Raw genomic sequence first — 26,271 nt, forward strand, 5'->3', positions numbered from 1 at the left:
GTGAAAAGCAAGAGATCTGATTTGACTGCATAAGAGGCCTCTGACTGGGGTCTAAAGGGTAAAATCTATCCTTGTGGAGAGTGTCGTGCCTGACAGGTCAGTACAAGGAAACTTATAGGACATGCAGTACCCATCTGGGAAATGAAAATTTAATTTAAAATATGCTGGTCCTTACCAAGTGATTTTCCTTTTTTACCTCAAATTTCTTAAAAATGTGTTTTTTAAACCATACAACCCATTTAAGAAAGCATGCACCTAGGTCACATCATAAACAGGACAGGTACTCGGTCTGTAACAGGGAAGAGTCCAATCTTCAGAATCAAGACTCAAAAACAGATGAAGAAACTGTTGAGCTTTTCTTTATATGATGACTATTCTTAAAGGTGGGTACATTCTTTTGACTTAATAATTTTACTGCTGAGAATGTGCTGGAATCTGTATATCATATAGAAAAACAATTTTACAGACAATATTTATAACAACATATATGACCCACTTATGAGGACGTGAAAATCTCTTTAAATGTTGATGACCAATTGAATGTGTTTCTGCCCTTGTGCTAGTTAATAAAAGTTTATAAATCAATAGAGATGAGTGATTGAGAAACTGAATTTGTCTTGAATTTTTAGGAGTTTGCTGAACCCGACAAATTTTAGCTATTCTATATTCTCCAACATTTTACACATTGCACAATATTGCATCAGTCAGAGAAAGGTCAAATAACCATTGGCTCGGCCGGCAGGCTTCCCCTTAATGTTTTGCAGCTATCACATCACATGGTATAACACAGCAGGTTAGCAAAGACTTTCATAGCCTGTATAAAAGCAAAAGCAGGTAATGCAGTAGCCATTTTATGGTGAATCTGGATAGTGAGAGGATATCACAACTCACAGCTTATTTAAAGAGATAGGAAAAAGAAAACTATAAAACACCAAATAAACTGTGCATATACTGTCAGACAGCACAGCAGTGAAAAATGCTTAGTTACCATCTGTTTACCAATAGTCATTTATGTTGAGGTCACTTTGACATTACTAAGGCTGTGTTTGCGTTAAAGAGCTTGAAAGTGGTTGAATACAGTCCTAGGAGACCTGACTTTTAAGGATAATTGAGGCTCAGCAGTACTTTCCATTTGGTTTAAATCAAGTACCTTGGAAAATTAGGCTAAGCTGGTGAGTTGAAATTTCAAAAGGTTCAATTATCTCTATAAATGAACCATCATTAGTTGGAGTGATATTTCATTTTCATATCCAAGTCTAAAACATCTCACAAAGTCCTTAAGATCACTTTGATATACCCAAAATGTATGTCTTTCAGCTGTAATGTCACATATCCACCACAGAGAGAAACATTTTAAATATCCCATGCTGGTATGCTGACAGTGTTATTGGAGCTTTTGTTATCTAGATCTTCAACAACCATGCCATGATGGGCAATCCTTCCACTCCTTAAGGAGAACATACCACCCTTTGCTGTGGCACTGTTGCATGAGTCTGAGCCATGAGCTGAGTCACTGGGCTGTACTTCAACAAAAATCCTGTTTCGTACTCCAAACATTAATCCACTGTTTTTCCTTTCTGAATAAGTTTCCTTGTGCTCTCTTTGCATTGAACAGTATTGAACTTTAAATGCTTCCTGAAAACCTCGACGGAAGTTCTCATTGAAATAGCCATATATAATCGGATTGATGCTGCTGTTGAAGAATGCTAGCCAATGAGCAAAAGGGAATATATATACAGCAATAAGGTTGAGCTGATGATCATTAAGATTTCCATAATCTGTGAGCAGCATTAAAGTCCAGAGCGGCAGCCAAGAAATCGTAAAGAACAGGGCTACAATAATTAACATATTGATAACTCTTACTTTCCTCTTGGATACCCTACGACCTTCTTGTTCTTCAGACATGGATCCTCGAATGGTGGCAGATGATTTGAAAAGTTTGAAAGCAATGCGAGCATACATGATGACAATCAAGGTCAGAGGAGCAAGATATATATGTGAAAACAAGACTGTTGTATAAATTTTTCGCATTTCTTTGTCTGGCCAAGCTTCCCAACAGGAGTAGAGAGGATAGAAATTATTGTAATCATCTACCATAAAGTGAAAATCATCCTTGGTCACCGTCAGGGTTACTGCTGATGGACACATTATGATAAGAGCTAAAACCCATATGATAATGATTGTAAAAATAGCCTTTCTTAGAGTCAGCTTCTGGCGGAATGGATAGACAATGCAGCGGAACCTACCAAGAAAAGAAAACACTAATTAGTATTAATTCTAAAAATCATTTAAATATTATCTAGAAATGTCCTTTAGATTTAAATGGGTAACCTGGTCAGATCTATTGGATGTAATAAAGTGGCTCTCACTTTCAAAGACTCAGCCAAGGTACCAAGATATATATCTTTCCTGTGTCAGCCAATCCGGGCATTACATGTCTGGTCTACTTATTTACTGAGGACGGGGTCACACTTGCAACTGCAATGCGAGAAACTCACCCGAGACTTTTGCATCAATACCCAGCACTGCTGCCAGCGGTTCAGACCTGAGCTATCAGCTGCATAGAAATACATGAAGCCGCAAACTCCAGTCCTAAGTGCCGGCGGCAGATGCCGGGTATTGATGTGAGAGACTCGCAAGAGTTTCTCACATTGCAGTTGCAAGTGTGACCCTGGCCATATACTTAAAGTACAAGGGAAAAAATTTAAAAAATGAAGAAAATATTTTTTTTTAAATTATGTACCTAATATAGTACAGAGCATTTGAAATGAGCATCACAGCAGTTTTTCAGGGGAAGCAGCAGCAGCAATTCATATGAGACCTGCTAACACTTTAGTAACATCTGGACCCTTTTATTCCCTTTTAATTTCAGTAATGCTGATCCCGTAGATGCTCCTCAACTTCTTACCTCTGCTCTAGAGCAGTAGTTTGCTTCTGGTGGGATGTTGAGCTATCAATCAAGAACCGAGGTGGAGAAGGAGAGTTGTGAAGCACATAATGCTAACTGGAGAACATTTCAATCTTAAGAACTGCGTCCAGACCATTTGTAGGAGTGGAGTACAATTGAATAACATTGCATTTACTCAGTCATACTGTGACAAAAATTGTTTAGGATCTTTTGTATAACCTGGTCTTCAACTAACTTTATCTATAAGTGTCAAAAGTTTTACAAGGTCAAAACTGCTCAAAGCCTCCCTTTAAAGCTTAGTCTGTTACTCTTATTACTGTGTGATAGTGTAATTACTATAATGCAACATTCCGAACATGACTTCCACACTACGTGTTGCTAAGCCCATTTCTATAGCTTCACATGCATAAAGTTGGAACTGTAACATACAATCCAAATTTATAGACATCCTAAATGCGCTTAATCTTTTTCTATGTAAAAGGACAGTTCTCTATACAATAGTGACTACGGTACTACATGGTCAACCATGCTTTACATTGATGGTCTCCAATTTTCTTAACTTAAGAACCCCAATTAGCTCGGAGAGATGGTAACGAGTCACATCCAGAGCCCTCTGAGTTGTGACATCCTGCCACCCTCTCACTGTAGTGACACCCAGTGCTCCCCATTATTAGTGTATTGACGGTCAAAGCTTCCCAGCTGAAATCACACTGAAACCATGTGCTCTCCTCCCTTATAGTCAGTGCTCTTACATATAGGGGTTTCCATCTTGCCCCCACTCAGCATAGAGGGAGCGCTTGGTGTAAGACTACCATCACGCAGCTTAAGGCAACCCTCTAACTGATCCTCATCCCTACCCTGGTATGCATGGCCCCCTCATCGCTATCCTGGTATGCTTGGACCCCTCATCCCCATCCTGGTATGCATGGTCCCCTCATCCCAAACCTGTATGCATGACCCTCTCATCTCTATCCTGGTATGCATGGCCCCCTCATCCATATCCTGGTGTGCATGGCCCCCTCATCCCCATCTTGGTATGCATGGCCCCCTCATCCCAAACCTGGTATGCTTGGCCCCCTCATCCCTACCTTGGTATGTATGGCACCCTCATCCCTATCTTGGTATGCATGACCCCCTCATCCCTATCTTGGTATGCAGGGACCCCATCTCTGTCCTAGTATGATTGACCCCCATCCCCATCCTTGTATGCATGGCCCTCTCATCCCTATCCTGGTATGCAGGGACCCCATCTTTGTCCTGGTATTCATGGCCCCATTCTTATCCTTGTATGATTGGCCCCCATCCCCATCCTGATATGTATGCCCCCCATCAGAAATACATAAAAAACAAATCATCTTACTTACCTTCCTGCGCTCCCTCGCAGCATCTTGTTCCAATGCCAGCAGCTGATTTATGCTTGTAAGCAGCACATGGCAGGGATGTCATGTTCTTCTTACAAGCCGAGGACAGCTGCCAGAATACTCACTGATCTCCACCCCGGACTATGTGCGTGAAGAGCATTGAGTATTCATTGCATTTTAATAGTGCACACATTGTTAGCCGCAGCCGCTGGCTTCCTTCAGCTACTGGGCGTTCATGTGTGCTGCTACTAAAGGGAATTAATATTTCCCCAGTTCCACACGCCCAGTGCCTCGGGGTGGTCCTTGACTCTGCCCTCTCTTTCAAGCTACACATCCAAGCCCTTGCCTCCTCCTGCCATCTTAAACTCAAAAATATTTCCCGGATTTGCACATTCCTTGACTGTGATACCACAAAAACACTAGTGTATGCCCTTTTATCTCCTGCCTTGACTTCTGCAACCTCCTACTGTCTGGCCTCCCCTCTAGCACTCTGGCACCACTCCAATCCATCCTACACTCTGCTGCCCGACTAATCTACCTGTCTCCCCACTATTCCCCAGCCTCTCCCCTATGCCAAGCCCTTCACTAGCTTCCTATCATCCAGAGACTCCAGTTCAAAACCTTTACAATGACATACAAAGCCATCCACAACCTGTCTCCTCCATACATCTGTCTCATGGTCTCCTGGTACTTACCTACTCGCAACCTCTGATCCTCGCGAGATCTCCTTCTCTACTCCTCTCTCATCTCTTCTTCCCACAACCGCATCCAATACTTCTCCCGTGCTTCCCCCATACTCTGGAACTCTCTACCCCAACACATCAGACTCTCGCCCACCATAGAAACCTTCAAAAAGAACCTGAAGGCTCACCTCTTCCGACAAGCCTACAGCCTGCAGTGATCCTCAACCGACTGAACCGCTGCACAACCTGCTCTACCCTCTCCTAGTGTATCCTCACCCATCCCCTGCAGACTATGAGCCCACGCAGGCAGGGTCCTCCCTCCTTATGTACCTGTGTGCCTTGTTTTTTGCTCATGTTTAATAGCGGGCACACACGAAAGCCCGGCGGCTGCGGCTAACAGCATGTCCATGATTAGAGAAATTTATATTCAGTGCCTTCCACACCATAGGCCTGGAAGGCGGTGAATATTCATTTATCTTTAGCAGCGGGCACAGGAGTTAGCCGCACCACAGCCAGAGCAGGTACATCCAGACTATAAGACGCACCCCCCATTTTCCTCCACATTTTTGGAGGAAAAAAGTGAATCTTATAGTCCGAAAAATACTGCACATTATTTTTAATGCACATACACACAGAATCATTGATCTCTTCATTTACTAAAATTTCCATAGTTTCAAATTTAGGAAGTAGTTTAGCACTGTTTGTTATGTGTGAAGACACCTAGAGAAATAGTAATGATCTAATAACAACCCTGAAAGATTATTATAATTAATTGTGACATTATTTTAAATTTAACAAAAATACAAATTAATATCACACTTTAATTACCAGGCAGCATTTGAAAAAGGCAGCGCATTATGTCACAGAAACCCTGAAAGATTATTATAATTAATTGTGACATTATTTTAAATTTAACAAAAATACTAATTAATATCACACTTTAAGTACCAGGCAGCATTTGAAAAAGGCTTTTTTGGCTTCGTCTGTGAGGTCGGGAACCACCATAAAGTTTATGTAAACACAGCCTCAGTGAAGTTTGGGGGACCCCTGGAAGAAGGGGATTGGGTCTCCTTCTATAAAGAGAACTGCCCTCGGAGCTATTATGCAGTGGCTGTGACCCTGTGTACCCCGGAGGAGGTACAACAACATGCGGGATCGAGCTTGGACTAACTAGGTCCCCGTAAAGTTTTCATTCTTTGAGCCCCTCTCCGCAAAGTTGCTTCATTGGGGCAATTCGTGGCTCCTGCGGCTGCAGAGCCACCTTCATCCCGACGTTGGGGATGATATAAGGACTAGACAGTAAATTTTGTTGTGCCATTGTGCTTAGGAGAGTATCAAGGACTGTTCCACGTCCTCATGAGCAGAGGAAAGTGCTCTGGAGTTCTATGGGCAGAAGAGGTCATAAGGAACTGTGTATGTTAATTGTTTGTCCATCTTTATCTAGAGAACTGCGAGTTGGATGAACTTTTTACAGAGCTCATGGACTCTTTTGTTTGTTTTGCTGCACCTGTTGTGCCCCTTCTGCTGGAAAGCAGAGCTTCATCTAAAGGAACTGAGTCCTAGGGTACAGGAGTACCACATTCTAAGAAAGGGGGGACGTATCTCCCTTTGTCAAAGAACATTTACATGGATTTGACTCATACTGAGTCCCCTCTGTTATTTTTGATGTTTATTATTGCATATATACTGTATGTATTAAAGTTCTTATAATGGTTAGGGACAACCTTTTTGAAAGAAAGGAGGAATGTAGTGGATGTGATAATTTATGTTGTTCCTTTTTCCCCAACCCCCTGTTTTATATAATGCAAATCATTAATGTGTCCATACACGATGGTACTGCTACACATAAAGTGTATTACTACTGTGTATATGAGTACTGCTACACCTTATGTGTATTGCTCTGTCTATATATATATATATATATATATATATATATATATATATATATATATATATAATTGTTTACATGTTTGCACATATACTGTTTGTTAGGGAAAGCAAGCGCCCCATGCTAGTATGTTGTTAGGGGAGTTGTATTCCTAGTTGGCCATTAGATTGGGCATTACAAGGTTGGTCACGTAGCACAATGGCAGTTAGGAAGGTATATAGGTACCTGTAGGGGGGCACAGTGGGAATAAGGTAGTGAGGGCTTCCTGTTTTAGCTCAGTCAAGGCGAGGGCGCCCATTAGCTCAAGAGAGCTGTCTAGCCCAGGGCACATTGTGCTCCGTAACGTTTCCCAGAAGTGTGAGCCCAGCTTTCAGGATCCAGGGGGTCGAAGAGTTACATCACACATATCAGGAACATTGACGGTGCAGAATTAGTGTGTCTGCAGTTGTCATAAGAAAGAGAAGCTAAGCAGGACGGGACCAGGTCACACGAAATGTGGCAGATGTTTGCGTGGGCAGCGGTTTTCAGATCCGGGGTGAAACAAGAGTACAGGACAGTGAGTACGTTAAGGGACCAAAGGATGCGGTCCGTCCAGGGGACAAGCTTAGTATAGCATTGCCTGATGAGAATTCCTGTGTGTGTATTGAATATGCCCTGGATAAAGTGCTGAGTGAAAGAGTTGATGTTGAAAAGATGAAACCGGACTGTGACCCTTATTTTGTGGAACCGTCTGTGACGAATACATCCCCGTACCGGGCAAGTCCAGATGGCGTTGAAGAACAGCACCAAGGTACTCAGAAATGTACACATGTTTGTATGGAGGGGGAAGGCAAGAGAGTGATAAAAGGATTGCTATCGGCCATGACTACAGCCCTGACTCCTCCATCCTACATTCACAGAGAAGAGCAAAGCAAAGCAGAGATTTCACATACTGCACACCATAACAAATTAGGTGTGAATATCTCTGCAATAGAGTGACGCAGTGAAAAAAGGAAAAGAGCTGCAGAATCAGCAAAGCTTAGGGATTTTTGCAAGTTATTTCATTTCTTTAGCAAGTGACAAGTCCTCTTTAAGAACTTTTGTAATTTGACCCTTTCAGGGCTGTAGTTTATTCAACTAAATTCTTGTCAGTATAAAACTATATGACATACAGTATATGTCGCTTGGTTTTCAAAGCATTAACTTGTATATTGTTTCAAATGCCCTTTATTAAATGTCCAAGTAATATTGCTTGGTGTATATATTGTGCTTTCATTTATGCATTGGTGGACAAGTAACTGCCTTTTGGGAGCATCGATCATCGTTTGTGTATTATACATTTTTATCTCTCGGGTTACACCTCTAAGGTTTCATCACACTCAATCAGTGCATTTTTCAAAAACTGCTGCAGCAAAAAAATATGAAACCCTGCAAATTTAGTGATTATTTTCCTCATATTTACCTCCTATTTGGGTACATGATATTAATTTTAACACTCGGTATGCTCTAGGTACATCATTTAAAAATAACGTTGAAAAATTGCATGCTAAAAATGTATGAACAAGAAAAAAACACATGAAATTCATGAAAGTTTTTGCAAGCTGATAAAAATATTTCAAATTTCAATATATGCTCTGTTCCCTGTTCCTCTGTTCTGTATATATAATCTTCATGACGCCAAAATTCCTTGAATTGTTCCGAATTGTTCCAAATTGTAGTAGGGCCATTTTTAGACCTACACAAGTGGCACCATATTGAATCTAAAATGTTCACACAGTGGTTTTCACAGAAAAGTTATACTTCTCAAACAAGCCCTAGAAATTACCCTTACAACATGTCCATAACGGAACTTCGCATCCTCAGTAACTATTCATATGTAACTAATAGATGCAGTCACACTCTCACTGAAAATTTACTTTGGGCGGATGTATTCAATTTTGGGCATAAGAACATCATAAAAGAAGCTTTCCTGCTTGGAACCTGTCTTTGTAAAGAGCCGCTAACAACCATTAGTAGAACCGGTCTATCCTTGTATTCCATGTACAATTTTTCATTTGAATAATGGCATGTTTTGCTACATATGCCCTGTAGCTGCTATCACAGGGGAAATGTAGAACCAGCTGATTGCTGCAGGGCCTATAATATTAATGTCACTTCTGGGGATGGGTATTTTGATGGTGCAATAAAGAGATGGCAACAAAGAGTGTGCTGTCATTGTGCACATCACACAGTGCACGTCTTGTAGGCACTATCAAGCCCCTGAAATGAGTGTCACTGATGATGCTTAGTTTCAGGGAAGGGGTAGGGTCTGCAGAAGTGATAACAGCCTTTGCCCCCTTATGACCCTTCATTTGAGTATCCTAACCTTCACTGAAATTCTCAAATGAAGTGTCATCAAAAAGGAAGTAGAACAAAAAGAAAGAAAGGCAGTTAGTGTCGTTAGGAAACGGTAGACAAATTTTATTTTAAATGTGTTATAAAGTAGTTTAGAATATGGCATCAAATAGGTAGGGATTAAATATGAAAATTCATTTTGATTTCGAGGTTGTGTTTACAAGTCTACAACCTCAAGTTTTAAGACTCTGCTTGGAGTCCAGAACTTTTTGACTGATTCTAAACACTTCCTTCACTTGTTGATGATAATAAGAAGCAGGAAAGCCCCAGAGCTGGGAATGATCCTAAATTAAACTCTGACCACCAGAGATCTGGTACTTTTCAAAACTAAGATTGTTAGCCATATTTGACCTGATTCATAGCATATTTCAGGCATTTACAGTATTTTTTGGACTATAAGATGCACTGGACCATAAGACGCACCCCAAATTTTCAGAAGGAAAATAGGTAAAAAAATAATGTGTCAAGTGGGGGTCCATCTTACATTCCGAATTCAGCTTGCCGGGGGGATCGGCAGTGCTGGTGGAGCGTGGTCACAGGGGGAGTTTGTTGGTCCCAGGCTGGTGCGGTGACCTCCGGGAAATCCCATCCCAGACTGGTGTGGCTGATGCGGCTTGTGCAGCAAGTTTGGCAGGTTCAGCAGGTGCGGCGGTGGTGCTCTGTGTTGCCGGGGGCTCCGCCAGCATTTTGTGAAAGCCCGGAGGCTCCCGCACATCCATTGCTGCGATGCAGTGGCCTCCAGGAAAATGGTGGCCGGGGGTGACACATGCTCAGATTCAGATCTCGGCAATGAGATCTCATCCCGAGATCTCTTCTCCAGAGATCTCGGGACGACATCTCAATCTGAGCACGCGCCGCCCCATCAGCCATTTTCCCATCAGCCGTCGCATCGCAGCAGATTGACATCTCGGCAACGAGATCTCGTCCCAAGATCTCGGGAGTCGAGATCTCGGGACAAAATCTCATTGCTGAGATCTCAATCTGAGCATGCACCACACTCGTGGTGATTTATTTACCTGAAAGTGTGATTTTACGACAGTCTGTACAGTAATGTAATAAAAATAAATAATTTTCCTAACAAAGAGAATTGTGTCACTTTTCTTTAAAACTTTCACTTTTTCTTTATAAATCCATTAAAAATGGGACAATCAGATCTCTACCACTAAAATGAGAAAGTTTCAGCAGGACTTACAGAACAAAAAACAAAATAAGGTTTTTAGATGGACTCATAAAAAATCCACTTGACCGGATAAACCTATGTCAGAATCTGTTGGAGCTTCATCAGCCAGGACACCTACTCCATCATTTACAAGGAATGAAATATATGCTTTTTGATATGGCAAATGTAAGATGGAATACAATCTCTGATTCACTGGAAAAAGACACACTAACACATCAAACCAGATTTCTTTTAGAAATAGTGCCTCTTTTGCCCATTGACAGTGTCTGGTGAAAGTGAATGTGACTGAGCTAAAAGAACAGACATGGTCTATTGCCAGATGGAATGCTGTAGGTGGAATAAAGCAAATGTGTTTTCTAATCTCATAAAAATCTCTTAATGATGGACTCCCTACCATTAGCAATGAAAGAACAGTTCAGTAGGCGTAGCACACACAGCACTATAAGAATATGTAGAACCATGAATGGTTTACAGACAGGTACAATACACCATTCAGAACAAAGCTAATGAATAGAGTCATAACTTTACAATCAATGGTCTATTAAAAAAAATCTCATAATGGCTTTTCTAAAAGTGTTTAGATCTGTTAATCCCTGTGGCTGTATCACAGGCATAATGTATTGATGATATGAAACTGAATAACCTTTTAACTTTTGGGCAAAAAAATGAAGCTTCCAAAAATGATTGAGTTCTGTTTCTTTATGCTGTACACAAAATAAAGCAATCTTGGTGACTGCCTAGATTACATTTTCTATTCTTAATCCAATGTACTTTAAAATATATTTTCTAATTTGATAACAAAGCTGATTGCGTAATGAAAAGTTATGCCCCTATTAAACACTATAGTTTGGGTTTTTGATTCTTTCCCATTTCAAGTACTGTGCTTGCTGTCAGAAAAAACCCTTAATCGATCCTGTCTATATGCCACAAGTGCAAACGCAATACAAGAGACCTCTCATACATATCAAGAAGTGGTCCACCTTGTACATTCTCTTCTTGGTAGAAGGGCCTCCCATTGAAAACTAAATCATTGCAGCACCACTGCCTTGAAGGTTCTCCAAATAATAATCTATTCTCAGGTGTCCCACTGCAGTAGGTCCTCTAGCGCGCCACCTCAGGGAAGGAAACATTACACAGCCACAGTTCGATATGCAAATTGACACTTCACAGAAGAAGAGGACTTGAACTCTAGTGCCATGTATTGGAAGTAGCATTCCTAAAAGTCAATATCGACCCTTTAACAAGCTTTGCCACATTATTTAGGGTAAAATCCAAGCCAAAAGCTTCATTTGCAAACATGTGTTTCAGGGTGTTGCCACTCCTTAGTGAAAAGCAAGAGATCTGATTTGACTGCATAAGAGGCCTCTGACTGGGGTCTAAAGGGTAAAATCTATCCTTGTGGAGAGTGTCGTGCCTGACAGGTCAGTACAAGGAAACTTATAGGACATGCAGTACCCATCTGGGAAATGAAAATTTAATTTAAAATATGCTGGTCCTTACCAAGTGATTTTCCTTTTTTACCTCAAATTTCTTAAAAATGTGTTTTTTAAACCATACAACCCATTTAAGAAAGCATGCACCTAGGTCACATCATAAACAGGACAGGTACTCGGTCTGTAACAGGGAAGAGTCCAATCTTCAGAATCAAGACTCAAAAACAGATGAAGAAACTGTTGAGCTTTTCTTTATATGATGACTATTCTTAAAGGTGGGTACATTCTTTTGACTTAATAATTTTACTGCTGAGAATGTGCTGGAATCTGTATATCATATAGAAAAACAATTTTACAGACAATATTTATAACAACATATATGACCCACTTATGAGGACGTGAAAATCTCTTTAAATGTTGATGACCAATTGAATGTGTTTCTGCCCTTGTGCTAGTTAATAAAAGTTTATAAATCAATAGAGATGAGTGATTGAGAAACTGAATTTGTCTTGAATTTTTAGGAGTTTGCTGAACCCGACAAATTTTAGCTATTCTATATTCTCCAACATTTTACACATTGCACAATATTGCATCAGTCAGAGAAAGGTCAAATAACCATTGGCTCGGCCGGCAGGCTTCCCCTTAATGTTTTGCAGCTATCACATCACAAGGTATAACACAGCAGGTTAGCAGAGACTTTCATAGCCTGTATAAAAGCAAAAGCAGGTAATGCAGTAGCCATTTTATGGTGAATCTGGATAGTGAGAGGATATCACAACTCACAGCTTATTTAAAGAGATAGGAAAAAGAAAACTATAAAACACCAAATAAACTGTGCATATACTGTCAGACAGCACAGCAGTGAAAAATGCTTAGTTACCATCTGTTTACCAATAGTCATTTATGTTGAGGTCACTTTGACATTACTAAGGCTGTGTTTGCGTTAAAGAGCTTGAAAGTGGTTGAATACAGTCCTAGGAGACCTGACTTTTAAGGATAATTGAGGCTCAGCAGTACTTTCCATTTGGTTTAAATCAAGTACCTTGGAAAATTAGGCTAAGCTGGTGAGTTGAAATTTCAAAAGGTTCAATTATCTCTATAAATGAACCATCATTAGTTGGAGTGATATTTCATTTTCATATCCAAGTCTAAAACATCTCACAAAGTCCTTAAGATCACTTTGATATACCCAAAATGTATGTCTTTCAGCTGTAATGTCACATATCCACCACAGAGAGAAACATTTTAAATATCCCATGCTGGTATGCTGACAGTGTTATTGGAGCTTTTGTTATCTAGATCTTCAACAACCATGCCATGATGGGCAATCCTTCCACTCCTTAAGGAGAACATACCACCCTTTGCTGTGGCACTGTTGCATGAGTCTGAGCCATGAGCTGAGTCACTGGGCTGTACTTCAACAAAAATCCTGTTTCGTACTCCAAACATTAATCCACTGTTTTTCCTTTCTGAATAAGTTTCCTTGTGCTCTCTTTGCATTGAACAGTATTGAACTTTAAATGCTTCCTGAAAACCTCGACGGAAGTTCTCATTGAAATAGCCATATATAATCGGATTGATGCTGCTGTTGAAGAATGCTAGCCAATGAGCAAAAGGGAATATATATACAGCAATAAGGTTGAGCTGATAATCATTAAGATTTCCATAATCTGTGAGCAGCATTAAAGTCCAGAGCGGCAGCCAAGAAATCGTAAAGAACAGGGCTACAATAATTAACATATTGATAACTCTTACTTTCCTCTTGGATACCCTACGACCTTCTTGTTCTTCAGACATGGATCCTCGAATGGTGGCAGATGATTTGAAAAGTTTGAAAGCAATGCGAGCATACATGATGACAATCAAGGTCAGAGGAGCAAGATATATATGTGAAAACAAGACTGTTGTATAAATTTTTCGCATTTCTTTGTCTGGCCAAGCTTCCCAACAGGAGTAGAGAGGATAGAAATTATTGTAATCATCTACCATAAAGTGAAAATCATCCTTGGTCACCGTCAGGGTTACTGCTGATGGACACATTATGATAAGAGCTAAAACCCATATGATAATGATTGTAAAAATAGCCTTTCTTAGAGTCAGCTTCTGGCGGAATGGATAGACAATGCAGCGGAACCTACCAAGAAAAGAAAACACTAATTAGTATTAATTCTAAAAATCATTTAAATATTATCTAGAAATGTCCTTTAGATTTAAATGGGTAACCTGGTCAGATCTATTGGATGTAATAAAGTGGCTCTCACTTTCAAAGACTCAGCCAAGGTACCAAGATATATATCTTTCCTGTGTCAGCCAATCCGGGCATTACATGTCTGGTCTACTTATTTACTGAGGACGGGGTCACACTTGCAACTGCAATGCGAGAAACTCACGACTTTCGCATCAATACCCAGCACTGCTGCCGGCGGTTCAGACCTGAGCTATCAGCTGCATAGAAATACATGAAGCCGCAAACTCCGGTCCTAACTGCCAACGGCAGTGCCGGGTATTGATGTGAGAGACTCGCAAGAGTTTCTCACATTGCAGTTGCAAGTGTGACCCTGTCCTTATACTTAAAGTACAAGGGAAAAAATTAAAAAAATAAAGAAAATATATCTTTTAAATTATGTACCTAATATAGTATAGAGCATTTGAAAGGAGCATCACAGCAGTTTTTCAGGGGAAGCAGCAGCAATTTATATAAGGGACTTACCGTATTTTCCGGCATATAAGACGACTGGGCGTATAAGACGACACCCCAACTTTTCCAGTTAAAATATAAAATCTTCTTAAAAGTCGGGGGTCTTCTTATACGCCGTATTTCATCTTATAGGGCCGGTGAATATGTGCCTTTTGGCGTGGGGAGTGGTCCCGATGACGAAGAGAGGGGGCGTCTCACAGTAAAGTGTGAGTGGAGTATATCCCCTATTACCTCATTGTGGCAGCGTGGGGGGTCTCTGTGCTGGGAGCGGCAGCTCCTCTTCGTGCCGTGGGTGCTCTGTGCTGTGGGGCGGCGGCGCATCTTCGTGCCGTGGGTGCTGTGGGGCGGCGGCGGCGCATCTTCTTGCAGCGTCGGGGCTCCTCCGGCATCTCCTCCAGGCCCGGAGGCACCGGCAGCCCCATTGCTCTGATGCGGTGGCCTCCGGGAAAATGGCTGCTGCTCAGATTCAGATCTCGTCTCCCGAGATCTCGGGAGACGAGATCTGAATCTGTGAAGTGGCCATTTTCCAGGAGGCTGCGATGCGGTGGCCTCCGGGAAAATGGCCGCTGGGGGCGGCGCATGCTCAGATTCAGATCTGAATCTGAGCAGCGGCCATTTTCCCGGAGGTCACCGCATCACAGCAATGGGGCTGCCGGTGCCTCCGGGCCTGGAGGAGATGCCGGAGGAGCCCCGACGCTGCAAGAAGATGCGCCGCCGCCGCCCCACAGCACCCACGGCACGAAGATGCACCGCCGCCCCACAGCACAGAGCACCCACGGCACGAAGAGGAGCTGCTGCTCCCAGCACAGAGACCCCCACGCTGCCGCAATGAGGTAATAGGGGGATATACTCCACTCACACTTTACTGTGAGACGCCCCCTCTCTTCGTCATCGGGACCACTCTCCCCCCCACCCACCATATGCACATTTTACCTGTACCCAGCGTATAAGACGACTCCCGACTTTTAAGAAGATTTTGAGGGGTTAAAAAGTCGTCTTATACGCCGGAAAATACGGTACTAACACTTTAGTAACATCAGGACCCTTTTATTCCCTTTTAATTTCAGTAATGCTGATCCCGTGGATGCTCCTCAACTTCTTACCTCTGCTCTAGAGCAGTAGTTTGCTTCTGGTGGGATGTTGAGCTATCAATCAAGAACCGAGGCGGAGAAGGAGAGTTGTGAAGCACATAATGCTAACTGGAGAACATTTCAATCTTAAGAACTGCGTCCAGACCATTTGTAGGAGTGGAGATAAAATTGAATAAAATTGCATTTACTCAGTCATACTGTGACAAAAATTGTTTAAGATCTTTTGTATAACTTGGTCTTCAACTAACTTTATCTATAAGTGTCAAAAGTTTTACAAGGTCAAAACTGCTCAAAGCCTCCCTTTAATTAAAGCTTAGTCTGTTACTCTTATTACTGTGTGATAGTGTAATTACTATAATGCAACATTCCGAACATGACTTCCACACTACATGTTGCTAATCCCATTTCTATAGCTTCACATGCATAAAGTTGGAACTGGAACATACAATCCAAATTGATAGACATCCTAAATGCGCTTAATCTTTTTCTATGTAAAAGGACAGTTCTCTATACAATAGTGACTACGGTACTACATGGTCAACCATGCTTTACATCGATGGTCTCATTTTCTTAACTTAAGAACCCCAGTTAGCTCTGAGAGATGGTCACGAGTCACATCCAGAGCCCTCTGAGTAGTGACATCCTGCCACCCTCTCACTGTAGTGACACCAAGTGCTCCCCATTATTAGTGTACTAGATGGCAGCCCGATTCTAAAGAATCGGGAGTCTAGAATCCATATATACTTTATTTATTCAAATGTAAGAATAATACAATTAATAAATAATAGTAAGAAAGAACAAAAAATGGCTGCACTCACCAGCTCTTGACAATTCTTGTTATTTAAGGTACAGTTACACAGGATCCATGAACATTCTTATGAGGGGAGTGATGAAAGACATCAGACAACAACTTTGCGTGTTGTGGCAAATGCCACAACAACGGTTCTTTGCTTAAGAACAATAATGTAAATAATAAATAATATGTATCAATAACTATGTATATTGGTATGTTCTTTCTTGGCACAAATTGCAGTAAGTAGTATTCTAGGCAATTATATATTAGATGGGCATTTCCTGAAGGAAATACATGGTGCTTGAACAGCGCTACCAGCTTTACAGCAGCACTTTTCACACACGGGACTGGGGGGCGCGCTTACTTTTGCACCCGGGGCCGGGGGCGCGCTTACTTTTGCACCCGGGGGCGCACTTACTTTTGCACCCGGAGGCGCACTTACTTTTGCACCCAGGGGCGCACTTACTTTTGCACCCGGGGGCGCACTTACTTTTGCACCCGGGGGCGCACTTACTTTTGCACCCGGGGGCGCACTTACTTTTGCACCCGGGGGCGCACTTACTTTTGCACCCGGGGGCGCACTTACTTTTGGGGCCGCACTTACTTTTGGTGGGCGGGGCTCCTCGGCCTCCGATTTGGTTGGTGGGGCCCCTCGTCCTCCGATTTGGTGGGTGGGGACCCTCGGCCTCCGATTTGGTGGGCGGGGACCGGCCTCCGATTTGGTGGACGGGGACCCTCGGCCTCCGATTTGGTGGGCGGGGACCCTCGACCTCCGATTCGGTGGGCGGGGACCCTCGGCCTCCGCTTTGGTGGGCGGGGCTCCTCGGCCTCCGATTTGGTGGGCGGGGACCCTCGGCCTCCGCTTTGGTTGGCGGGGCCCCACGGCCTCCGATTTGGTGGGCGGGGTCCCTCGGCCTCCGCTTTAGTTGGCGGGGCCCCACGGCCTCCGATTTGGTGGGCGGGGTCCCTCTGCCTCCGCTTTGGTGGGCGGGGCCGCTCGGCCTTCGATTTGGTGGGCGGGGCTCCTCGGCCTCCGATTTGGTTGGTGGGGCCCCTCGGCCTCCGATTTGGTGGGCAGGGCCCCTTATCCTCCGATTTGGTGGGCGGGGACCCTCAGCCTCCGATTTGGTGGGCGGGGCCCCTAGGCCTCCGATTTGGTGGGCGGGGCCCCTCGGCCTCCGATTTGGTTGGCGGGGCCCCTCGGCCTCCGATTTGGTGGGCAGGGACCCTCGGCCTCCGATTTGGTGGGCGGGGCCCCTTGGCCTCCGATTTGGTTGGTGGGGCCCCTCGGCCTCCAATTTGGTGGGCGGGGACCCTCGGCCTCCGATTTGGTTGGCGGGGACCCTCGGCCTCTGATTTCGTGGACGGGGACCCTCGGCCTCCGCTTTGGTGGGTAGGGCCCATCGGCCTCCGATTTGGTGGGCGGTGCCCCTCGGCCTCCGATTTGGATGGTGTGGACCCTCGGCCTCTGATTTGGTGGGCGGGGCCCCTCGGCCTCCAATTTGGTTGGCGGGGCCCCTCGGCCTCCGATTTGGTGGGCGGGGACTCTCGGCCTCCGATTTGGTGGGCGGGGACCCTCGGCTTCCGATTTGGTGGGCGGGGACCCTCGGCCTCCGATTTGGTGGGCAGGGACCCTCGGCCTCCGATTTGGTGGTCGGGGACCCTTGGCCTCCGCTTTGGTGGGCGGGGCCCCTCGGCCTCCGATTTGGTGGGCGGGGTCCCTCTGCCTCCGATTTGGTGTGCAGGGACCCTCGGCCTCCGCTTTGGTGGGCGGGGCCCCTCGGCCTTCGATTTGGTGGGCGGGGCCCCTCGGCCTCCGATTTGGTTGGTGTGGACCCTCGGCCTCCGATTTGGTGGGCGGGGACCCTCGGCCTCCGATTTGGTGGGCGGGGACCCTCGGCCTCCGATTTGGTGGGCGGGGACCCTTGGCCTCCGATTTGGTGGGCGGGGCCCATCGGCCTCCGATGTGGTGGGCGGGGCCCCTCGGCCTCCGATTTGGTGGGCGGGTACCCCCGGCCTCCGATTTGGTGGGCGGGGCCCCTCGGCCTCCGATTTGGTGGGCGGGGACCCTCGGCCTCCGATTTGGTGGGCGGGGACCCTCGGCCTCCGATTTGGTAGGCGGGCCCCTCGGCCTCCGATTTGGTGGGCGGGGACCCTCGGCCTCCAATTTGGTGGGCGGGGACCCTCGGCCTCCTATTTGGTGGGCGGGGACCCTTGGCCTCCACTTTGGTGGGCGGGGCCGGGCCCCTCGGCCTCCGCTTTGGTGGGCGGGGCCGCTCGGCCTTCAATTTGTTGGGCGGGGCTCCTCGGCCTCCGATTTGGTTGGCGGGGCCCCTCAGCCTCCGATTTGGTTGGCGGGGCCCCTTATCCTCCGATTTGGTGGGCGGGGACTCTCGGCCTCCGATTTGGTGGGCGGGGACCCTCGGCCTCCGATTTGGTGGGCGGGCCCCTCGGCCTCCGATTATGTTGGCGGGGCCCCTCGGCCTCCGATTTGGTGGGCGGGGCTCCTCGGCCTCCGATTTGGTTGGTGGGGCCCCTCGGCCTCCGATTTGGTGGGCGGGGACCCTCGGCCTCCGATTTGGTGGGCGGGGACCCTCGGCCTCCGATTTGGTGGGCGGGGACCCTCGGCCTCCGATGTGGTGGGCGGGGACCCTCGGCCTCCGATGTGGTGGGCGGGGCCCCTCGGCCTCCGCTTTGGTGGGCGGGGCCAGGCCCCTCGGCCTCCGCTTTGGTGGGCGGGGCCGCTCGGCCTCCGATTTGGTGGGCGGGGCTCCTCGGCCTCCGATTTGGTTGGTGGGGCCCCTCGGCCTCCGATTTGGTGGGCGGGGCTCCTCGGCCTCCGATTTGGTTGGTGGGGCCCCTCGGCCTCCGATTTGGTGGGCGGGGACCCTCGGCCTCCGATTTGGTGGGCGGGGACCCTCGGCCTCCGCTTTGGTGGGCGGGGCTCCTCGGCCTCCGATTTGGTTGGCGGGGCCCCTCGGCCTCCGATTTGGTGGGCGGGGACTCTCGGCCTCCGATTTGGTGGGCGGGGATCCTCGGCCTCTGATTTGGTGGGCGGGGACCCTCGGCCTCCGATTTGGTGGGCGGGGCCCCTCGGCCTCCGATGTGGTGGGCGGGGCCCCTCGGCCTCCGATTTGGAGGGCGGGGACCCCCGGCCTCCGATTTGGTGGGCGGGGCCCCTCGGCCTCCTATTTGGTGGGCGGGGACCCTCGGCCTCCGATTTGGTGGGCGGGGACCCTCGGCCTCCGATTTGGTAGGCGGGGCCCCTCGGCCTCCGATTTGGTGGGCGGGGACCCTCGGCCTCCAATTTGGTGGGCGGGGACCCTCGGCCTCCGATTTGGTGGGCGGGGACCCTTGGCCTCCGATTTGGTGGGCGGGGACCCTCGGCCTCCGATTTGGTGGGCGGGGACCCTTGGCCTCCGATGTGGTGGTCGGGGCCCCTCGGCCTCCGCTTTGGTGGGTGGGGCCGCTCGGCCTTCGATTTGGTGGGCGGGGCTCCTCGGCCTCCGATTTGGTTGGCGGGGCCCCTCGGCCTCCGATTTGGTGTGTGCTCTGCCTGGGGCCACTGTGCTCTGCCTGGGGCCCCATATGCTGCGTGGGGCCCCTGTGCTCTGCCTGGGGCCCCATATGCTGCCTGGGGCCACTGTGCTCTGCCTGGGGCCCCATATGCTGCCTGGGGCCCCTGTGCTCTGCCTGGGGCCCCTGTGCTCTGCCTGGGGCCCCATGTTCTGCCTGGGGCCCCTGTGCTCTGCCTGGGGCCACTGTGCTCTGCCTAGGGCCCCATGTTCTGCCTGGGGCCACTGTGCTCTGCCTGGGGCCCCATAAGCTGCCTGGGGCCCCTGTGCTCTGCCTGGGACCACTGTGCTCTGCCTGGGGCCCCATATGCTGCCTGGGGCCCCTGTGCTCTTCCTGGGGCCACTGTGCTCTGCCTGGGGCCCCATATGCTGCCTGGGGCCACTGTGCTCTGCCTGGGGCCCCATATGCTGCCTGGGGCCCCTGTGCTCTGCCTGGGGCCCCATATGCTGCCTGGGGCCCCTTTGCTCTGCCTGGGGCCCCTGTGCTCTGCCTGGGGCCCCATGTTCTGCCTGGGGCCCCTGTGCTCTGCCTGGGGCCACTGTGCTCTGCCTGGGGCCCCATATGCTGCCTGGGGCCCCTGTGCTCTGCCTGGGGCCCCATATGCTGCCTGGGGCCCCTGTGCTCTGCCTGGGGCCCCTGTGCTCTGCCTGGGGCCCCATATGCTGCCTGGGGCCCCTGTGCTCTGCCTGGGGCCCCTGTGCTCTGCCTGGGGCCCCATGTTCTGCCTGGGGCCCCTGTGCTCTGCCTGGGGCCACTGTGCTCTGCCTGGGGCCCCATATGCTGCCTGGGGCCCCTGTGCTCTGCCTGGGGCCCCATATGCTGCCTGGGGCCCCTGTGCTCTGCCTGGGGCCACTGTGCTCTGCCTGGGGCCCCATAGGCTGCCTGGGGCCCCTGTGCTCTGCCTGGGACCACTGTGCTCTGCCTGGGGCCCCATATGCTGCCTGGGGCCCCTGTGCTCTGCCTGGGGCCACTGTGCTCTGCCTGGGGTCCCATATGCTGCCTGGGGCCCCTGTGCTCTGCCTGGGTGTAGGACACTGGTGACGTCACTTATCTCCGGACATTAGCTCCGGACATTAGCTCCAGACATTAGCTCCGGACATTATCTCAGGACATTAGCTCCGGACAAAGCCACGGAAGTTGGCACAAATTGCAGGAAGTAGTATTCTAGGCAATTATACAGGTCCTTCTCAAAAAATTAGCATATAGTGTTAAATTTCATTATTTACCATAATGTAATGATTACAATTAAACTTTCATATACTATAGATTCATTATCCACCAACTGAAATTTGTCAGGTCTTTTATTGTTTTAATACTGATGATTTTGGCATACAACTCCTGATAACCCAAAAAACCTGTCTCAATAAATTAGCATATCAAGAAAAGGTTCTCTAAACGACCTATTACCCTAATCTTCTGAATCAACTAATTAACTCTAAACACATGCAAAAGATACCTGAGGCTTTTAAAAACTCCCTGCCTGGTTCATTACTCAAAACCCCCATCATGGGTAAGACTAGCGACCTGACAGATGTCAAGAAGGCCATCATTGACACCCTCAAGCAAGAGGGTAAGACCCAGAAAGAAATTTCTCAACAAATCGGCTGTTCCCAGAGTGCTGTATCAAGGCACCTCAATGGTAAGTCTGTTGGAAGGAAACAATGTGGCAGAAAACGCTGTACAACGAGAAGAGGTGACCGGACCCTGAGGAAGATTGTGGAGAAGGACCGATTCCAGACCTTGGGGAACCTGAGGAAGCAGTGGACTGAGTCAGGCATGTGCAGGAAATGGGCTACAGGTGCCGCATTCCCCAGGTAAAGCCACTTTTGAACCATAAACAGCGGCAGAAGCGCCTGACCTGGGCTACAGAGAAGCAGCACTGGACTGTTGCTAAGTGGTCCCAAGTACTTTTTTCTGATGAAAGCAAATTTTGCATGTCATTCGGAAATCAAGGTGCCAGAGTCTGGAGGAAGACTGGGGAGAAGGAAATGCCAAAATGCCTGAAGTCCAGTGTCAAGTACCCACAGTCAGTGATGGTGTGGGGTGCCATGTCAGCTGCTGGTGTTGGTCCACTGTGTTTCATCAAGGGCAGGGTCAATGCAGCTAGCTATCAGGAGATTTTGGAGCACTTCATGCTTCCATCGGCTGAAATGCTTTATGGAGATGAAGATTTCATTTTTCAGCACGACCTGGCACCTGCTCACAGTGCCAAAACCACTGGTAAATGGTTTACTGACCATGGTATTACTGTGCTCAATTGGCCTGCCAACTCTCCTGACCTGAACCCCATAGAGAATCTGTGGGATATTGTGAAGAGAAAGTTGAGAGACGCAAGACCCAACACTCTGGATGAGCTTAAGGCCGCTATTGAAGCATCCTGGGCCTCCATAACATCTCAGCAGTGTCACAGGCTGATTGCCTCCATGCCACGCCGCATTGAAGCAGTCATTTCTGCCAAAGGATTCCCGACCAAGTATTGAGTGCATAACTGAACATTATTATTTGATGGTTTTTTTGTTTGGTATTAAAAAACACTTTTATTTGATTGGTCGGGTGAAATATGCTAATTTATTGAGACAGGTTTTTTGGGTTATCAGGAGTTGTAGGCCAAAATCATCAGTATTAAAACAATAAAAGACCTGACAAATTTCAGTTGGTGGATAATGAATCTATAATATATGAAAGTTTAATTGTAATCATTACATTATGGTAAATAATGAAATTTAACGCTATATGCTAATTTTTTGAGAAGGACCTGTATATTAGATTGATGGTCAAAGCTTCCCAGCAGAAATCACACTGAAACCATGTGCTTTCCTCCCTTATAGCCAGTGCTCTTACATATAGGGGTTCCCATCTTGCCCCCACTCAGTATAGAGGGAGCACTTGGTGTAAGACTACCATCACACATCTAGCTTAAGGCAACCCTCTAACTGATAGTATTATCCATTCTCCGGTTTAAAATACTACCATCTTACTTCCACACCCAGTATATGTGCATGTAGATCTACTCTTCTTTGCTGGACTACTTACAAAAGTCACAATCTAGCGCATACCCTTCAAAGTTGTTTGCTAGACTTGACAGCAATGCACCAAGTTCGTAGACAATCATCTTGGCCCATGAGCCACAGGTTGGAGACCTCTGCTCTATAGCAATATTTATTGTTGACGTATTATATCAGAGAGTACTATACTGAATATACAAGGAGATCCTGGAGGGAAAAAAATCAACATATTTTTGAACATGACATGCATTAAGAAAAGGAAATAAACCTATAAATGTGAATACTGGAATTTACCATAGTGTTGAACTACAAGAAGCACTGGACCATAAGATGTCCCTATGTTTTAGAAGAGGAAATAAAAAAAATTTAAACAAAAAATTTGGTCAATTCTGTACTTAATATCCCCCTCCTAGTATGCATGCCCCCCTCATCCCAAACCTAGTATGCATGCCCCCTCATCCCTACCCTGGTATGCATGGCCCCCTCATCCCTATCCTGGTATGCATGGACCCCTCATCCCCATCCTGGTATGCATGGTCCCCTCATCCCAAACCTGTATGCATGACCCCCTCATCTCTATCCTGGTATGCATGGCCCCCTCATCCATATCCTGGTGTGCATGGCCCCCTCATCCCCATCTTGGTATGCATGGCCCCCTCATCCCAAACCTGGTATGCTTGGCCCCCTCATCCCTACCTTGGTATGTATGGCACCCTCATCCCTATCTTGGTATGCATGACCCCCTCATCCCTATCTTGGTATGCAGGGACCCCATCTCTGTCCTAGTATGATTGACCCCCATCCTTGTATGCATGGCCCCCTCATCCCTATCCTGGTATGCAGGGACCCCATCTTTGTCCTGGTATGCATGGCCCGATTCTTATCCTTGTATGATTGGCCCCCATCCCCATCCTGATATGTATGCCCCCATCAGAAATACATAAAAAACAAATCATCTTACTTACCTTCCTGCGCTCCCTCGCAGCATCTTGTTCCAATGCCAGCAGCTGATTTATGCTTGTAAGCAGCACATGGCAGGGATGTCATGTTCTTCTTACAAACCGAGGACAGCTGCCAGAATACTCACTGATCTCCACCCCGGGACTATGTGCGTGAAGAGCAGTGAGTATTCATTGCATTTTAATAGTGCGCACATTGTTAGCCACAGCCGCTGGCTTCCTTCAGCTGCTGGGCGTTCATGTGTGCTGCTACTAAAGGGAATGAATATTTCCCCAGTTCCACATGCCCGGTGCCTCGGGGTGGTCCTTGACTCTGCCCTCTCTTTCAAGCTACACATCCAAGCCCTTGCCTTCTCCTGCCATCTTAAACTCAAAGATATTTCCCGGATTCGCGCATTCCTTGACCGTGATACCACAAAAACACTAGTATATGCCCTTTTATCTCCTGCCTTGACTGCTGCAACCTCCTACTCTCTGGCCTCCCCTCTAGCACTCTGGCACCACTGCAATCCATCCTACACTCTGCTGCCCAACTAATCTACCTGTCTCCCCACTATTCCCCAGCCTCTCCCCTATGCCAAGCCCTTCACTAGCTTCCTATCATCCAGAGACTCCAGTTCAAAACCTTTACAATGACATACAAAGCCATCCACAACCTGTCTCCTCCATACATCTGTCACATGGTCTCCCGGTACTTACCTACTCGCAACCTCTGATCCTCGCGAGATCTCCTTCTCTACTCCCCTCTCATCTCTTCTTCACACAACCGCATCCAAGACTTCTCCCGTGCTTCCCCATACTCTGGAACTCTCTACCCCAACACATCAGACTCTCGCCCACCATAGAAACCTTCAAAAAGAACCTGAAGACTCACCTCTTCCGACAAGCCTACAGCCTGCAGTGATCCTCAACCGACTGAACCGCCGCACAACCTGCTCTACCCTCTCCTAGTCTATCCTCACCCATCCCATGCAGACTATGAGCCCACGCGGGCAGGGTCCTCCCTCCTTATGTACCTGTGTGCCTTGTTTTTTGCTCATGTTTAATGTACTTGTCTATATTTGCCCCCTTTTTCACATGTAAAGACCATGGAATAAATGGCGCTATAAAAATGTATAATAATAATAAAAAAAATTACTGCATTCGGCGCCTAAGTAGCGGGCACACACGAAAGCCCGGCGGCTGCGGCTAACAGCATGTCCATGATTAAAGAGAAATTAATATTCAGTGCCTTCCACACCAAAGGCCTGGAAGACGGTGAATATTCATTTATCTTTAGCAGCGGGCACAGGAGTTAGCCGCACCACAGCCAGAGCAGGTACATCCAGACTATAAGACGCACTCCCCATTTTCCTCCACATTTTTGGAGGAAAAAAGTGAATCTTATAGTCCGAAAAATATTGTACATCATTTTTAATGCACATACACACAGAATCATTGATCTCTTCATTTACTAAAATTTCCATAGTTTCAAATTTAGGAAGCAGTTTAGCACTGTTTGTTATGTGTGAAGACACCTAGAGACATAGTAATAATCTAATAACAACCCTGAAAGATTATTATAATTAATTGTGACATTATTTTCAATTTAACAAAAATACAAATTAATATCACACTTTAATTACCAGGCAGCATTTGAAAAAGGCAGCACATTATGTCACAGAAACCCTGAAAGATTATTATAATTAATTGTGACATTATTTTCAATTTATCAAACATACAAATTAATATCACATTTAAGTACCAGGCAGCATTTGAAAAAGGCAGCACTTATATCACAGAGCTATTCTTCTATTTCACCTACACATGAATTTCAGTCATTAGGTGCTTTGGAAACAACTCGCTGATGTGACTTTTCTCACATGTTCTATTGTTCAGACACATTTTATCTTCTTTCATTAGAACAGAAGTCAGTCACCTTTCCCCCTGTAGTGCTGTGCCCCTGGTAATGTATTTTTATTTTTAGATCAGTATCTTACATGGATTCTTATGTAAGTAGGAAACTGAAATTGGGCAGCCACAATAGTCTTGGTTCCCTAACACAACATAACTAAATCTCCAGCACATGTTAATATAGTGTTTAACCCCTTAAGGACCAGGGGTATTTCTGTTTTTGCGTTTCCATTTTTTGCTCCTCTTCTTCCCACAGCAATAACTTTTTTATTTTTCCTGTCAATATGGCCATGTGAAGGCTTGTTTTTTGCGGGCCGAGTTGTACTTTTGATTGGCACCATTGATTTTACCATATCGTGTACTGGAAAACAGGAACAAAATTCAGAGTGTGATGAAATTGTAAAAAAGTGCAATTCTACAATAGTTTTTT

General features: G+C 46.5%; 1 protein-coding gene across 2 annotated transcripts in view; it reads right to left on the reverse strand.

Moving 5' to 3' along the window:
• Positions 1 to 243: 243 nt before the first annotated feature.
• NPFFR1 (neuropeptide FF receptor 1) overlaps positions 244 to 26,271 on the reverse strand; it is a 336,406-nt gene continuing 310,378 nt past the window's right edge. Inside the window, exons 4-5 of one of the 2 annotated variants that reach the window (XM_077259148.1) lie at positions 13,582 to 13,960; positions 244 to 2,242 (exon numbers count right to left, since the gene is read on the reverse strand). In XM_077259148.1, the coding sequence (XP_077115263.1) occupies positions 2,108 to 2,242; positions 13,582 to 13,960 (514 nt within the window). In that variant the 3' untranslated portion in view covers positions 244 to 2,107. Of the gene's footprint in view, positions 2,243 to 12,067; positions 13,961 to 26,271 lie in introns of those variants that run through there. The other variant, XM_077259147.1, reaches the window with a different exon arrangement.

Source organism: Ranitomeya variabilis, chromosome 4 (assembly GCF_051348905.1).
Source record: "Ranitomeya variabilis isolate aRanVar5 chromosome 4, aRanVar5.hap1, whole genome shotgun sequence".
NCBI classification, from domain to species: Eukaryota; Metazoa; Chordata; class Amphibia; order Anura; family Dendrobatidae; genus Ranitomeya; species Ranitomeya variabilis.